The sequence below is a fragment of the Triplophysa dalaica genome, chromosome 6, assembly GCF_015846415.1.
Source record: "Triplophysa dalaica isolate WHDGS20190420 chromosome 6, ASM1584641v1, whole genome shotgun sequence".
Classification (NCBI taxonomy): Eukaryota; Metazoa; Chordata; class Actinopteri; order Cypriniformes; family Nemacheilidae; genus Triplophysa; species Triplophysa dalaica.
Window position 1 is genome coordinate 63,674 of NC_079547.1, and position 14,063 is coordinate 77,736.

At 47.2% G+C, this 14,063-nt stretch overlaps 1 protein-coding gene across 7 annotated transcripts; it reads right to left on the reverse strand.

Moving 5' to 3' along the window:
- Positions 1-922: 922 nt before the first annotated feature.
- Positions 923-13,976, reverse strand: LOC130425199 (meiosis regulator and mRNA stability factor 1). Of its 7 annotated transcripts, XM_056751345.1 has the most exons (26): positions 13,820-13,976; positions 11,304-11,446; positions 10,878-11,156; positions 10,597-10,735; positions 10,309-10,523; positions 10,104-10,221; positions 9,560-9,732; positions 8,945-9,466; positions 8,537-8,637; positions 8,134-8,247; positions 7,852-8,038; positions 7,606-7,784; positions 7,430-7,510; positions 6,431-6,664; positions 5,848-5,967; positions 5,433-5,614; positions 5,011-5,234; positions 4,666-4,808; positions 4,458-4,591; positions 4,171-4,373; positions 3,860-4,087; positions 3,552-3,785; positions 3,249-3,467; positions 3,105-3,165; positions 2,901-2,981; positions 923-2,819 (listed from the first exon to the last, which is right to left on the reverse strand). In XM_056751345.1, the coding sequence occupies exons 2-26, from the start codon at positions 11,439-11,441 to the stop codon at positions 2,500-2,502; spliced, it is 4,629 nt and encodes a 1,542-aa protein (XP_056607323.1). In that variant the 5' UTR covers positions 11,442-11,446; positions 13,820-13,976; the 3' UTR covers positions 923-2,499. The 7 variants fall into 7 exon arrangements, with proteins under 7 accessions (XP_056607323.1, XP_056607321.1, XP_056607324.1 ...); XM_056751343.1 differs by having other exon boundaries at positions 10,878-11,446; XM_056751346.1 differs by having other exon boundaries at positions 10,878-11,450; positions 13,820-13,965.
- Between the last annotated feature and the right edge of the window lie 87 nt (positions 13,977-14,063).

Below are 14,063 nucleotides of genomic sequence, written 5' to 3' on the forward strand. Positions count from 1 at the left end.
GTGAACTGTAAATAAGCTCAAAAAAACAAAACTACTTTTATATAAACTGTCGACCCAAAAAAACAAGCGTTTAGGGACTCAAAAGTGGAGCGCAACGTGTCATATTGTCATTTTTTACTAGAATGATGGTGACAAGCTGTTAGCTACATTAGCACTCACAAACATAACATTACTGCATGGCTTTCTGCTTTATCCACATTCCAACAAGTGGCATACTGTCAAAATGCTACATCTCATAGTTTAGCTTACATTAATATAACACATAAAATTGACATTTGGATATTTGACTTACAGTACGTTACGTGTGCTGTAAACACTTTATCAAAGTTATCGTTAGGCATTCTGAGTGTGTCATGAACCCACAGTTCACTCGTTCTACCTGCTGCTGCTGAACACTTTAAGAGCTGTGTCCACCGAGGCGCATTTACGCGGGTTAAAACGGCAGGAGCTCGGCTGAAAACACCCGCTGCAGGCACAGCGTTCTGCTCAAAGCGGAGCATTTTTTAACTCTGGGCGATCGGTTGAACGAAAAGCACCAGCGCTGAGCGGAAAAAAAACGTCAACTGGTCGATTCTTTTAATAACACGCCGACCGCAGGGGTAAGCGCCTCGGTGGACACACGGCGTTATTGCCTGCGTCCACTTTTGTCTCCGCGGTTACAGTAGCAAATAAAAACTTGGTTCGTTTTTTTTATTTTGTTTTGCTGTACATCTTGTCACACAGCAGCTTTTAGACATCGTTCTGTCTTTTGTTGTAAGTCAGAAATGACTAGGAGGCACCTTCTCACAATAGAAAGTCAAAGGATTGTCCCCCTATGTGTGCGTGGCCAAAAAGTAATCATTACACATATATTGATTGAATTCATCATGTGTCTGATAAAGGATCCACCCGTATTAAAGAGCATATAAAGCAGGACACCAGATGATGCTCGTGATATTTATTACATATAACAGAAATCATTTGGTCATTCCACAAACATAAAAGTCCTAAAAGGATTATATAGTGGAGACTAAAACCATAAACCAAGACCTCCATGGTCTTGATCGCTTGACTTCATTTCATTTTCACATAAATGGAAATTCAACCAAAGTGTAAATCAGGTTTCATCTGAACTCATTGGGGTCGTGTAAGGGCCGCTTAAGAGAATTACAGACACAAAGACTGTAAAACTGTTGATAAATGGAGAAACAAAACACACACAAGAACAAAAATGGCTAGATGCACAGATCTAGTGACACACATCACATTTCTGCCGTGGTTTCAACACCTGATGAATGTTCTGTAAACAAATCTAACATCCGTCCAACACCACGAGAGGTAAGAGTTATGCAAACATGCATAGAAAAACAACACTTCATCGTCTAAAGACAAACTTCCTTCACCCGAGTTAATTGGTACCATACAAAAACTTTTAAACTGAAAGGTTATCATCTGGAGCCAATAAAACCCTCAACCTCTTCAACAGCACTTGCTCAGAATGATGTGACCAACTCTTTTGCGTTCAGACGTTTGTTTCTCTAAGCGTTTGCTCATGACGTATGCAGTTCTTTGGGTCCAAACGCACATTTAACGCTGACGTCTCTCAGTCGCGCCGCCAAGACTAATACAAGCTATTGTAAAGCTTGGCTCAGGTAAACAGAACCTCAGAGAGTCACCACGGGTCTAACATGATCGGCAGTTTGTAGACATCAAGAACAACGATCAAAAAAAAAGAGACAAACTCAAGGTTAGAGAGAAAAACCTTGGAAGAGGGGCAGCTCGGCTGAATCCATACCATACTTCCAGATAACACAAAAAAGAATAAACGCACGCTTGTCAAACATGGGTTTATGCACAACCTGCATAGAACTGTTAACGCAACTTCTGGCACTGAGAAACATCTGGAAAACTTGCTGCCGAAGTCACTCTTCAGACTGCTGGACTTCTCAAAAGGTTTTAACTGCGTGTGGACGATACCCCGCAAAAAAGAACTCAACCTTTCAGACTTTAAGTGTGGACATCCTCTAATATCCAGCCCAGACCTTTTAAATGAAACATTCCTGTTTGAGATTCAAAAAACATGATTCAGAACTTAATGGATTTCAGACCGCTTCCAGTGAACAGAGGAACTATCACGTATGATCAGATTAAAAAAGCCTCCTGTTCAGAGTAAAAAAAAAACAAGAACATGCGAGACCCGATCATCTAAAGACGCCTACAAACATCAGACCTGAAGACCACCTTCATCAACATAACGCCCATGTGCCGCACGCAACAAATAATGTCTCCGTAAAACAGAGAAGCTCAAGGGTGATGAAGAAACCTCAAACATCAGGAGGAGCAGCCATGAGTTTCCAGAGAGAACATAATTCCAGCTAACTCAAAGTCTGACAACAGAACATTTACTCATGAAAACTCTTTTAACCCTCTTCTTTAACACACGAGTACAGCTCGAGGGACAGCAGTGCCATGTTAATCACTGCACACTTTTTCTCATGTATGTGGCGGCGTGCAGAAGCTTTAGACTGGCCGGGCGGCTGTGAATGAGAAATTAGCTGCCAGTTTGACTTTGTTGCGTGCCGCTCTGCGACCGGGACTGTCCGTGGACGATGTTTGGGACTCCGGCAGTTCATAATGATCTCTGATCGACTGCGGCTGACGATCGTAAACCGGCTCTTGTTCGGAGTGACTGTGTAAATGGGTCTCAAAGAGGATGAGATCCACAAGCTGCAACTGCACCAGGTCGGGGCGCAGCTGAGGAGACGGAAGACATGACGGAACAGGACCGCACAACAGATCCACAGGAGAAGTGGGACCCAAACACAGTAGCTCCATTTCACCTAGAACAGAGAGGGACAATTTTGGATTAGCACACTCAACACAGTGCAAACGTTTAACGTGTGAAAAAAGAAGAGTCGTACTGGTGGTCGGACTGTCGGCAGCTCGGTTCTTCTCCTCAGGAGAGGGATTCTTCTCTCCAGTAAGCACAGGACTACCACGAGCTTAAGGACAAAACACAAGATCATTGCCAAAACACAACATGCAGACATCTTAGCGTGTCTAATAATGAGCAAACAATACACAATTCTGACACAAGCCAGACACAGAATACACGGCTCTGTTACCTTTCATGTCATTCTTCAGAACGATGATCTTTTTATGCCCGTGACCTTTGATCCAGATCACCTGTGCAAAACAAATACAAAAGAAATCTGGTGAGGCGACAGCAGCGGAGTAAGGTGACGGGATGGAGAGTAGTGGTTGTGTACCTGCGGTATGGCAGCCAGCAGTTCGTCTAGAGTCTTGTAGCCGTAGGTCTGAGGATTGAACTCTCTGCCGGTGTATTTACAGAACGCCCCCCAGAACTCAGACAGGAAGATCTGATTATAATGGTAAGTGTGCAGCAGCTCACGAACGCTACGGGCAAATTGATAAAGTCTGGTCAACCTCACACGCTCTCCGCCGTCACCGTCCTCATCCTCAGACAGCTGGAGGGGAGGAGACACAGACATGAGGAGGTGACAACATCAGCACAGAGAGCGCACGCATGCCCACGCACCCTAACCTCATACCTGCAGCAGGTAAGGAAGACTCTTCAGCAGCTCGCTAAGGGAGATGAAGCCATACTCGCAGGGGTTTAGCGGAGCATCGTAAATGAGCTCGTACCTCTTGCTCAGCTCCTCTACCCCGAGATAATCGCGTTCCTCAGGAAGTGACATCATCAGTGCCAGCAGCTGCGACGTCAAGGCACGCAGTGACTTCCTGTTAATCAGCTGAACCTCTTTCCCGTGGTGATCATCTGCTAGCTAAACAGAGAGAGAGTGTCACAACCTTCAAGAGTCTCTTCCACTTACATGAAGACCCATGAAGTTTACACTACCTTCACCACATGGCAGAGTTTGTTGAGCAGTTCAGGCAGAGTGCTGGCATCATAGTCCTGCAGGCGGAGAGCGTATCCAAACGTCTTACTGTACTCACTCAGCAGCTGACTGACAGGTAGTGCCGAGTCTCTCTGAGCTCGAAGTAACTTCACCAGCTGAGCGGCTAACGCTTTGACACGCTCCATCTCTGTCAGGGTCAGCAGCCTCTCCTCCCCGCACTCCAACACCTGAGACACAAAGCACACAAGAGACTGAAGACTTTGGCGCCTCGAGCATCTCGGCCGTGTGGCAGTAAGCATGATGTGCTCACCGTCAGAACATCTGGAATTGCCTCGAAGAGCTCCATGAGTTTGGTGAAGCCGTAGTAGGACAGCTTGCACTGACGACCGAAGTGGTGGTGATAGGTGGGGATGAATTTGCTGAAGGCCATGCGGAAGTGAGGCTGATGTCTCAGAAGATCTACCACCTCCTTTCCGAACTGCCGCGTACGTTCCACTTCTTCTGCCGTGCGCTCTGGAGAAAAGAGAGCGGACAACACGATCACTAGACTGCGTCAGGAAGGTGTGGGGATCACCTGGAAGCGGTAGGGTTCCTCACCTCTCTTGGGTACAGAGATGAGCGTGTCGGACTCCTGCGGAGAGATGGTGATGGTGGTGTCTGGGATCTCGGCCAGCAGGTCCATCAGATCGCACATGCCGTAATCCACCACCTGCCAGTTCCTGGAGAAACACCTGACACAGACACATAGATGAGAACGAGGAGGAGGTGGAGCTGTGGCGGACAGAGAAGACAGCCAGATTCTCACCAATGATAGGCCTGAGAGAAGTCGCTGATCAGCACCTGCTTACTGGCCTGAAACTTCAACAACTTCAGCAGATCCTGAGTTAAGCGTTTGACCTGAGCACGATGTGTCAACGTCAACAAGCGTTTGGAGCCCAAACCCAGGATCTACACACACAAACACACACAGCATCAGACAAACGGCTAACAGAGCATCACTCATGATTGGTTATCCATCTTAAAACAAGTTTGGCCTACAAAACAGCAAAGAATGGGTTCTGACTTTCTGCATTTAATGCATCTGAGCACTGGGGCTAACATCACTAACATTGGGCTGGCAGTGAAAAGTGTGAGATGAGATTGAAGTGACCTGCAGCACGTGAGGAACGGCCTCAAGCAGCTCTAGAAGTTTTGCGTAACCATAGTCGGACACTCGACACTGCTTGGCAAAATGATGATGATACACTGGAATGAACTTAGTGATGGGCATCAAACAGGCCGGCTGATTCTTCATCAGATCCACCATCTCTCTACTGAACTGAATCAGCTGAGGATTCCCAACCGGACTCTTACTGCGCTGCTGTAGCCATGGATCTACACACACACACACACATTACTGTCATCTTCACAACATATGGGTTAGCATTAAAACACAACTACAGGCAGTAAAGTTTATTCACCATAGCACAGTCAGTCATTCAACACCGGAAAATGACACAGACTCCATGACATGCGCAGGTCATCATCATTAAGCAGGTGAGGTGACACACAAACACACACACACACACACACCTGCATTGGGTGGGGGGGGTTTGTTATGAATCCATTTGATGATTTTAAAGCCGTTCTGAGCCGTTACTATGGTGACTCCAGGGATGCATGTGATGAGATGCTCCAATGGGACACTGCCATCCACCTTCCCCTCCTCCACAACAGTCAGAGGACTGAACTCTGCTGCATAGCATTCTGGGAAACTGAGTCCACAGAGACAAACAGTCAGAGAGCCTGTGTGTTTGTCTGTTCTATTAACCTCACAGTGTGTGAACCAAATCTCCTTTCAAAAATAGTAATAGCATTTTTGACAAAGACATTTTCTTTTTCCGTCATGAAGAAAACAGCTTCTAAATCAAAGTTCATGATGTTTATATGAAAAGGTAAAAAACACTGTAATGCTTGTGTGACGGTTGGGTGTGTATGTGTGTGCTACCTGAGCAGTGGTATAGTCCCCTCATGAGTCTGCAGTAAAGTGTGCACATGAGCAGCCAGAACTTTCAGAGACAACTGAACAAACGGGATGTTGTAGGAGTCAGGATCAAAGTCAGATTCACTGAAAGTAGAGGAACATTACAGAGGATCAGAAACACAAAGAGAGAGAAAGAGAGATTAAATGATCTTTCTCTTTGTTCCTTTTAAAGTCTCAACCATCATCTCTAACCTCTAGTTTATCATGTCAGGACTTCTTAGATTTGACCATATATAGTAGAGTCATACACGTTTGTTTATTAGTCTCTATTTCTTTCTGTTTGTACAATTATTTGCACTGTTTGTATGCTGCCCAGCTGCAAATGCTTTGGCAATACAATGTAGCATTTTTGTCATGCCAATAAAGCACACTTACATGAATTACATGCATCAAGCAAATAATTCCTGTATTTGGAAGGAAACAGGATGGACTAACTTACAGAAATCATTTCACATGCAACACGGGCTAGCAAATCATAAGAGAGATAGATCATATACATACTGATGTCACAGCAGATCTGAAAAGTGATCATTAAGAAACAGGAGACCTGAAGTCCTGTTGAGTCCAGTGTTGTTTGCAGACGGGCTCGTGGTACTCCAGCTCCTCAAACTGAACCGGACTGGTGTTGTTGGATCCGTCGTGAGAGTGTGCCGATCCTAACGGACTCTGTCGAGCGTGCGTGCTGGACAGTAGACAGACGAGTCGCCCGCCAGCCTGCTCCCGCACGCACAACAGCTCCGGCAGACGGTATAAATCACTCACCGCCAGCTTACGACCAAACCTGCAACAAACACAAACGAGCACAACTTCAGCTTCTACACAAGTCTAAAGTTAGGGTTTGGATTTACACTTTAATAAAGTCAATCATCATTCATTCATCATCATCATCACACACACACACAACCCATAAGTGTGTGATACGGTGCGTGTGTGTGATACGTTGAGCGTGTGTGTGATACGTTGAGCGTGTGTGTGATACGTTGAGCGTGTGTGTGATACGTTGAGCGTGCGTGTGATACGTTGAGCGTGCGTGTGATACGTTGAGCGTGCGTGTGATACGTTGAGCGTGCGTGTGATACGTTGAGCGTGCGTGTGATACGTTGAGCGTGCGTGTGATACAGTGTGCATGCGTGCGTGTGATACAGTGTGCGTGCGTGCGTGTGATACAGTGTGCGTGCGTGCGTGTGATACAGTGTGCGTGCGTGCGTGTGATACAGTGTGCGTGCGTGCGTGTGATACAGTGTGCATGCGTGCGTGTGATACAGTGTGCGTGCGTGCGTGTGATACAGTGTGCGTGCGTGCGTGTGATACAGTGTGCGTGCGTGCGTGTGATACAGTGTGCGTGCGTGCGTGTGTGTGTGATACAGTGTGCGTGCGTGTGTGTGATATGATACAGTGTGCGTGCGTGTGTGTGATATGATACAGTGTGCGTGCGTGTGTGTAATATGATACAGTGTGCGTGCGTGTGTGTGATACAGTGCGCGTGCGTGTGTGTGATACAGTGCGCGTGCGTGTGTGTGATACAGTGTGTGGGTTAAAGTCTCACTTTCTCTCAAAGGTCTCAGTGAGTTTGTAGAGCGGGAGGCACTTGGCAGGTGCGTCCTGCAGGACACTGGTGATCTGCGAGCTAACACAAAAACAATATCAGACAAAAACAATCTATCTCACACACAGGAAGTAGATTGGTTTGATCATGTGATGACGGCAGCACAGATGCGGTACCTCAGGCAGGTGAGCGGTTTGTTATTGACTCCGGTGACGAGCGACACATGAATCCTCTTGCTACCAATTTTGTAGCGATGGAGAAGACTGACGGCGCCGATGGCCTGCTGCAGCGAACTCATGTGTACACACGCCTTCAGCTGATAGTCAGTGTGTGGACTGAGATCCACGCTCTTCACCTGCTCACACAAACATCATTTCACAGGTGTTTATTTGACCAGCTGGTGCTCACACCAGTCCACTTACTCTGCCATGTTTAGCGAAGGCGTCTCGCAGTATGTGCTGCAGGTCTTTGCGAGACATTCTGTAGTCCAGGTTGGTGACCTGCACATCGGCCCCATCAGAGAACGGCTCGGACGGGCCCTCGCCGCAGCTGCTAGAGGACGGACCACTGAGCGGAGACGAGCGATTGGACAGGCACGGGGAAACACTCCTGCAGAGATGAAGGGAGAATCCAATCAGATACAAGTGACAGAAAGAGAGAGAGAGAGACAATGGAGCGCTTGAATTATTGTGCCATGATCTCACCGAGACGACCACGAGCTCTGAGAGAGAAGCGCGGGACTGAAGCTACGGTGCAAACTGAGTTTACTGAACGCTGAAGGAGTGCTGACTTGAAACGACTGACCGGGAGAATCTCGCCTTAAACACACAAGGAAAAGAAAGACTTGAGATATATATATATATATATAATATATATAAAGAATAACCCTTTCTCTATCAAACAAGAAAATATGTACGGTTCAATCCTTGAAAGGGCTTTCAGTGAATGTTGGACACAATCTTAAAAGAGGTTGAACATTTACTCATTTGCAACACACTTTTATAAAAAGCGACTCACAGTGCATTACAAGGTATACATTTTTATCATGAAGTGTTCAAACCCATGACCTCTGACACTTCACCTTATGAACATTTGACTACACCATACCTCCGGGAGCGCTGAAGCAGGTCCGAGGGTTTGCCGGGCGCAGACGGAAGGCTGTGAGTCTGAGGCGAGGCGGACGCAGGTCGGACCACACCACACATCGCCTGCAAACGAACAAACAAAAACGCTAACGTCACGAGACACAGCTGGCCACGCCCCCACGGCTGACGGCCGATTCCCGCCGACACTTATTAAGTAGAGAGGGGTATGATTGGGGACAGATGAAGACAGAGGAGGAAGATACTCAGAAGAGTCACCTCCAAGCGCATGCCAGGCGTTACAAACAGCAGCTAGCGTCACGAGCAGCACAAGCCAGCAGCACACAGCGCTAAATGAGAACAGCGTGAGAATATGAAGCGTGCGATTGGAGGATGATGGGAGGAGGCGGGCAGAGGCAGGTACACAGCTGACCTGGGGGAGGGGTTTCATCACAGGGCTGCACGAGGAGGCGTGGCCTGCTTTCCCGGGGCTCGACAGGCGGTCCGGGACACGGCCCCCCTGCCGTGGTGCCCGGCGCTGCCGACGGGGCAACCGCGGCTTCTCCACAGGAAGGAAGACTGATGAGGAGGACGAGGCGATAGGGCGGCACACCTCCTCCCCGGGCCCGCCAGGGGAGAATGACACCGTGATGCGGTGGCCTAGGACGTCTTCGTTGTCCATGCGCTTGCGGGCACGCTCGGCAGCATCGGCGCTGGCAAACCGCAGCACGGCGCAGCCGCCGGACACGCCCAGCACTTTTCCGCCGCAGTTATTGGACAGCCGCTGCAGGCGGTTGGTGACAGCTTTGGCATCACGATGAGCGGGGAGGTGATGCACAAACAGAAGGCTGAAACTGGGCTGAGGAGCAGAGACACAAACAGCACTCTGGGATGTCTGATGGTGTCGTTGCAGTTCAAACGGAGGGGCTGACTGGTGCCCAAGAAGCTGCCGCGGCTTTTCACAGGAGGAGGCATTAAAAAGAAGCTCTTGGTGTTCAAAGGAACCCAACAAACGTGCTTAAGAATAAATAACAAACCCTGGGCTGACCTGAGATTTCACAACCAAGCCAGGCGGAAGGTCCGATACGAACTCCTCGAAGAGAACGCACAGGTGGGCGTGCTGCAGCAGAGCGGAGGAGGCCTGACTCTTGTGAACCAGAATCACCTGGAAGCCATGCCGATGCCGCAGGTCACTCAGCTCGCTGGCAAAGTTCACATCAGCTGCACACAAAAGCACACACACACGCTTCTTTCAAAGCTATTGGTGTTCGGTCGATCACTTCTCTCACAACATTTAAAAAACTACTTAAAACCCATCTCTTCTGTGAATACTTGACAAACAAATGAGAAAAAAAAAAACACACTAACCCTTTCTCTCAACAGGTAGTGGTCTAGCTTTTGTTGAAACCAGTAACTTTGTATTGGCACCTAATGTATTATGGCTCCTGTATGAACTATCGCTTATTGCTTCCTCACTCTTTGTAAGTCGCTTTGGATAAAAGCGTCTGCTAAATGTAAATGTACGTGTACGTGTGGGTTTGAGCTCATGCTCCTGTTCAGGGACGTGATGTTACAAAACTTAGAATACGCACAAGAGACAACGATGACGGTGGCGGGGGCCGTGTGTGTTTCGGCAAACCGCCGCAGACTCTGTCGCAGTTTGTCATCCGCTGCGTTTTTGGCCGTAGCGTTAATGTGAGCGACTGTCACCTGGAGGGAAAAAAAATAACCCACCGGAATGTTACAAACACAGCAGAATAAACAATAGTGATCGAGAAATATCGGCTGCTTGTTCACCTGGCAGTTGTTTAGCTCCTGGATGACGGCTTTGTTCTCTTTGTTGATGTCACATACACAGATGAACTCGGCCTCGCGATGCCCGTGAAAGAAACGCTCCCGTAGTCTCTGCACCACAGTCGCCGCAGACCGTCCGCTGGGAACCGCGCAGTTCTCGATGTCCCAGAAAACTCCAACTGGAGGAAGCGCTTCCTGACCGCAGCTCTCTGGGGCACCTACAGTTTCACATAAAGACAAGGTGAGTGCCTTGTGTAACAGAAGTGTGTTGATGGTGTGTGTGTCACTGACCATATTTCTGGGTGGGTTTGTTGAGGTGGGCACCCAGCGGGGCCTCAGGCGTTCCTGCTACGCCACAGCCGTTACACATTGGCACAGGAACGGGCGGTGGAATGTTCGGCCAAACCTTCCCAGACTCTATATTAACATTCTGAAAGTAGCAGAGATGTGTTAGATTTGACTCTGAAGCTTCACTAGAGACATCAAAGCTTTTACCACACTCAGACATCTCTTCCAGTTTAACGTGTGCTCGCAGGATTACGAGAGACCGTGACCGTCCGTGCTGCACCAACCTTTCTCCAGCAGTCGTGAAAACCCTGAGCACCCTTTGTACAAAGCAGAGCGCGTTCGACACCGGCATGGAACATGTGGTGTGTGGGTGGGTCACCGAGTGAAAATGGGTGCTGCTGCCCTCTGGGGTCACGGCAACAGCAACAGACGCCCGGAACTTTAGACAGGGAAGGACAGACGTGCAGCGGTCTCGGAGCTGCAGTGCAGCAGTGTACGTGGCAGCAGGGCACCGCAGAGGGCTGCTCGAAGCTCCCGGGCGTCTGCAGCAGAGTACCAGTGCCCTGCGGTGGAGCGAGAGACAAGGGGTGAGGGGCGGTGCGAGTGTTTGATTGTGAGTGAGAGAGATAGCGAGGAAACCCTCCACCCGTGCCGCTGCTGGAGTCCTGCTGCTGATGGACGGCGGCTTCACACCGGGAACACACGCTTACTTTGAGGCTGCCTGGCTGCAGATCTTGCAAAGGGCGGAGACATGGGTGGGGCAATGGGAGGGGCTGTGGTGGGGCAGTGCTGTGAAGAGGAGGGGGAGGAACATCCTTCAGCTCCAGGATCGGCTTATGAACCGCCATGAAATCTATCTGCAGAAACAATACACAAACCAGTGAACATCATGGCAACAAATCTGGATGTAAAAACCTCAGTAACTCATCTAACACATCAGTGTGAAACAAAACACGCCTGTGAGGTGTAAACCTGTTAATCTCTTCATTTACTTAACATTTTTAATGCAAAAGAGACGGTTAATACTGTCAAGCGATCCCAAAAACACGTCAACATCTGCTTGTCTGACATCACCACTTGCAGAAGAATAAACAAACATGATCTCAAACAATGTGTGTGTGTTAAACTAACCTATGATCTGTGTGTGTGTGTGTGTGTGTGTGTGTGTGTGTGTGTGTGTGTGTTAAACTAACCTCTGATCTGTGTGTGAGTGTGTGTGTGTTAAACTAACCTCTGGGGCCCGTTTCAATAAGGAAGTTCAACCAACACTGAGTTAAAATCTGAACCCTGAGTTGATTTACTCAGAGAATCGTTACTCTGAGTTTTCAGTTTCAGAACAGCTGATTTGAGTTAGTTTAATCAACCCTGAGTAAGTTCACTCTAGGTTACGCGCGTGCAGCATGGCGATGAAAAGCCATCATCAATTGAGTGAAGATAGCACGATTCACCATGGCAACGGCACGTGACAAAAAGCGCTCTGTTCATTTCTCGCCAATCAAATTGAAGGAACTGTTACAAGCGTATAGTGAATATGAGCAGATATTTAGAAAAAAGTGCAACACAGCCGCAGCAGCAAAAGAAAGAGAGTTGGCGTGGGAGAAAAGTGCTTCACGTGTTAATGCGCAAGTTTATATGTCAATCACTTTTATATTTATTTTGTTGAAACTGTGAAAATGTAAATTATATTTAACTCTCTTGCTCTCATGTAGGTGAAATCCTTCTGCAATAAAAAGATCTTGGCAGCAGCTGAATATGAAATATACGACGGCGTCGTAAAAAAAAAGATTTCGAGAATAAAGTCGAAATGTCAAAATCTGACATGAACTACGAATTAACTCACTGATTCAGATGACGTACTTAAACATAATTTAAACTCTTAAACTACAACTTTCACGAAAATAAAATACGTATTACGACGAGTTTATTCTCGTAACATTTCGACTTTAATCTCGTAACATTTCGACTTTAATCTCGTAATCTTGAATTTATGTTATTTTTAACGTGGCACTAAAGCGCCGTGGTAGAAATACAATAACATCATTCATTCAGGAAAGTTTAAAGAAATAAAATAGTCTTGCTAGTAGGATGACTGATTGGGAAATGTTAAATATACTTCTTAAACTGGCCTTAAAAGTTAAGATAAAACGTCCAAACGGGGCCTCAGAATTCTCTCCCGACATAAATATAATTCTCTGCGAATTAATGCAGCTTCCTCATCTATGGGTTCATGAATAAACGAACATGCTATTTTAAGTTCTGTGTGACTAAATAGAGCGCGATTAGGAACTCTAATCAATAAACATATGACGTATGTCATTTCAACCCGCTCGCGCTTCGAAAAGGGGGCGGAGATTGTAACAAACCCTGCGTTTGCGGAATAAAACCTGCTCCCGACCAGGTTAGGTTCACGGAGTAGGTTACTCTGGTTACTCACCCGGAGTATAAGATACCTCGATTTCTGAAATGGGCTTGACTTACTCCGCGGTCGCGGGTTTGACATTCCTCGCGTTCTGAAACCAAAAACCCTGAGTATTCCGTTTTCTGGGGTTGACTTACTCGGAGTTTGCACTTACCCTGCTTTCTGAAACGGGCCCCAGATCTGTGTGTGTGTGTGTGTGTGTGTTAAACTAACCTCTGATCTGTGTGTGTGTGTTAAACTAACCTCTGATCTGTGTGTGTGTGTGTGTGTTAAACTAACCTCTGATCTGTGTGTGTGTGTGTGTGTGTGTGTGTGTGTGTGTTAAACTAACCTCTGATCTGTGTGTGTGTGTTAAACTAACCTCTGATCTGTGTGTGAGTGTGTGTGTGTTAAACTAACCTCTGATCTGTGTGTGTGTGTGTGTGTGTGTGTGTGTGTGTTAAACTAACCTCTGATCTGTGTGTGTGTGTGTGTGTGTGTGTGTGTGTATGTGTGTGTTAAACTAACCTCTGATCTGTGTGTGAGTGTGTGTGTTATAAACGAACATCGGATCCGTTTCTTTTCACTTCCACTGTCAAAACGTGAGTGAAGCGGCTGAACGTGGATAAGGCGATTTAAAGGAACACAAACAAACACGAGCGGCCACCAATTACAGCTAATGACTTGCACGAGACTCTTATAAACGCGATTGTTTTGAATTCTGTGGTAACAAACACGAGCGAGTCGTCATCGGTCGTTATTAAGCGTAATTAATACATTCTGGGGGTTTATGAGTTTACTGAAAGATTATAAAGGAATTTAGCTCACCGTATCGAGCAGCCTTCGGCGCCTCCAGGCGTCTCCGTGGAAACGAGACTTCCGTGTGAGTGGTGGCGTAAAGCGTACGCGGGTGTCGTAAAGCTGATCGTTCCCGCTGACTGAAGGGTCCATGTTGATTTAATAACCAAAACACCGTTTTACATACTTGTATACAACCTAAACATGTCAATATCTCACCGTTGCTCAAGTAGATGAGTACTTTGGAAAATAATAATAAGGAAATATAGCCGTT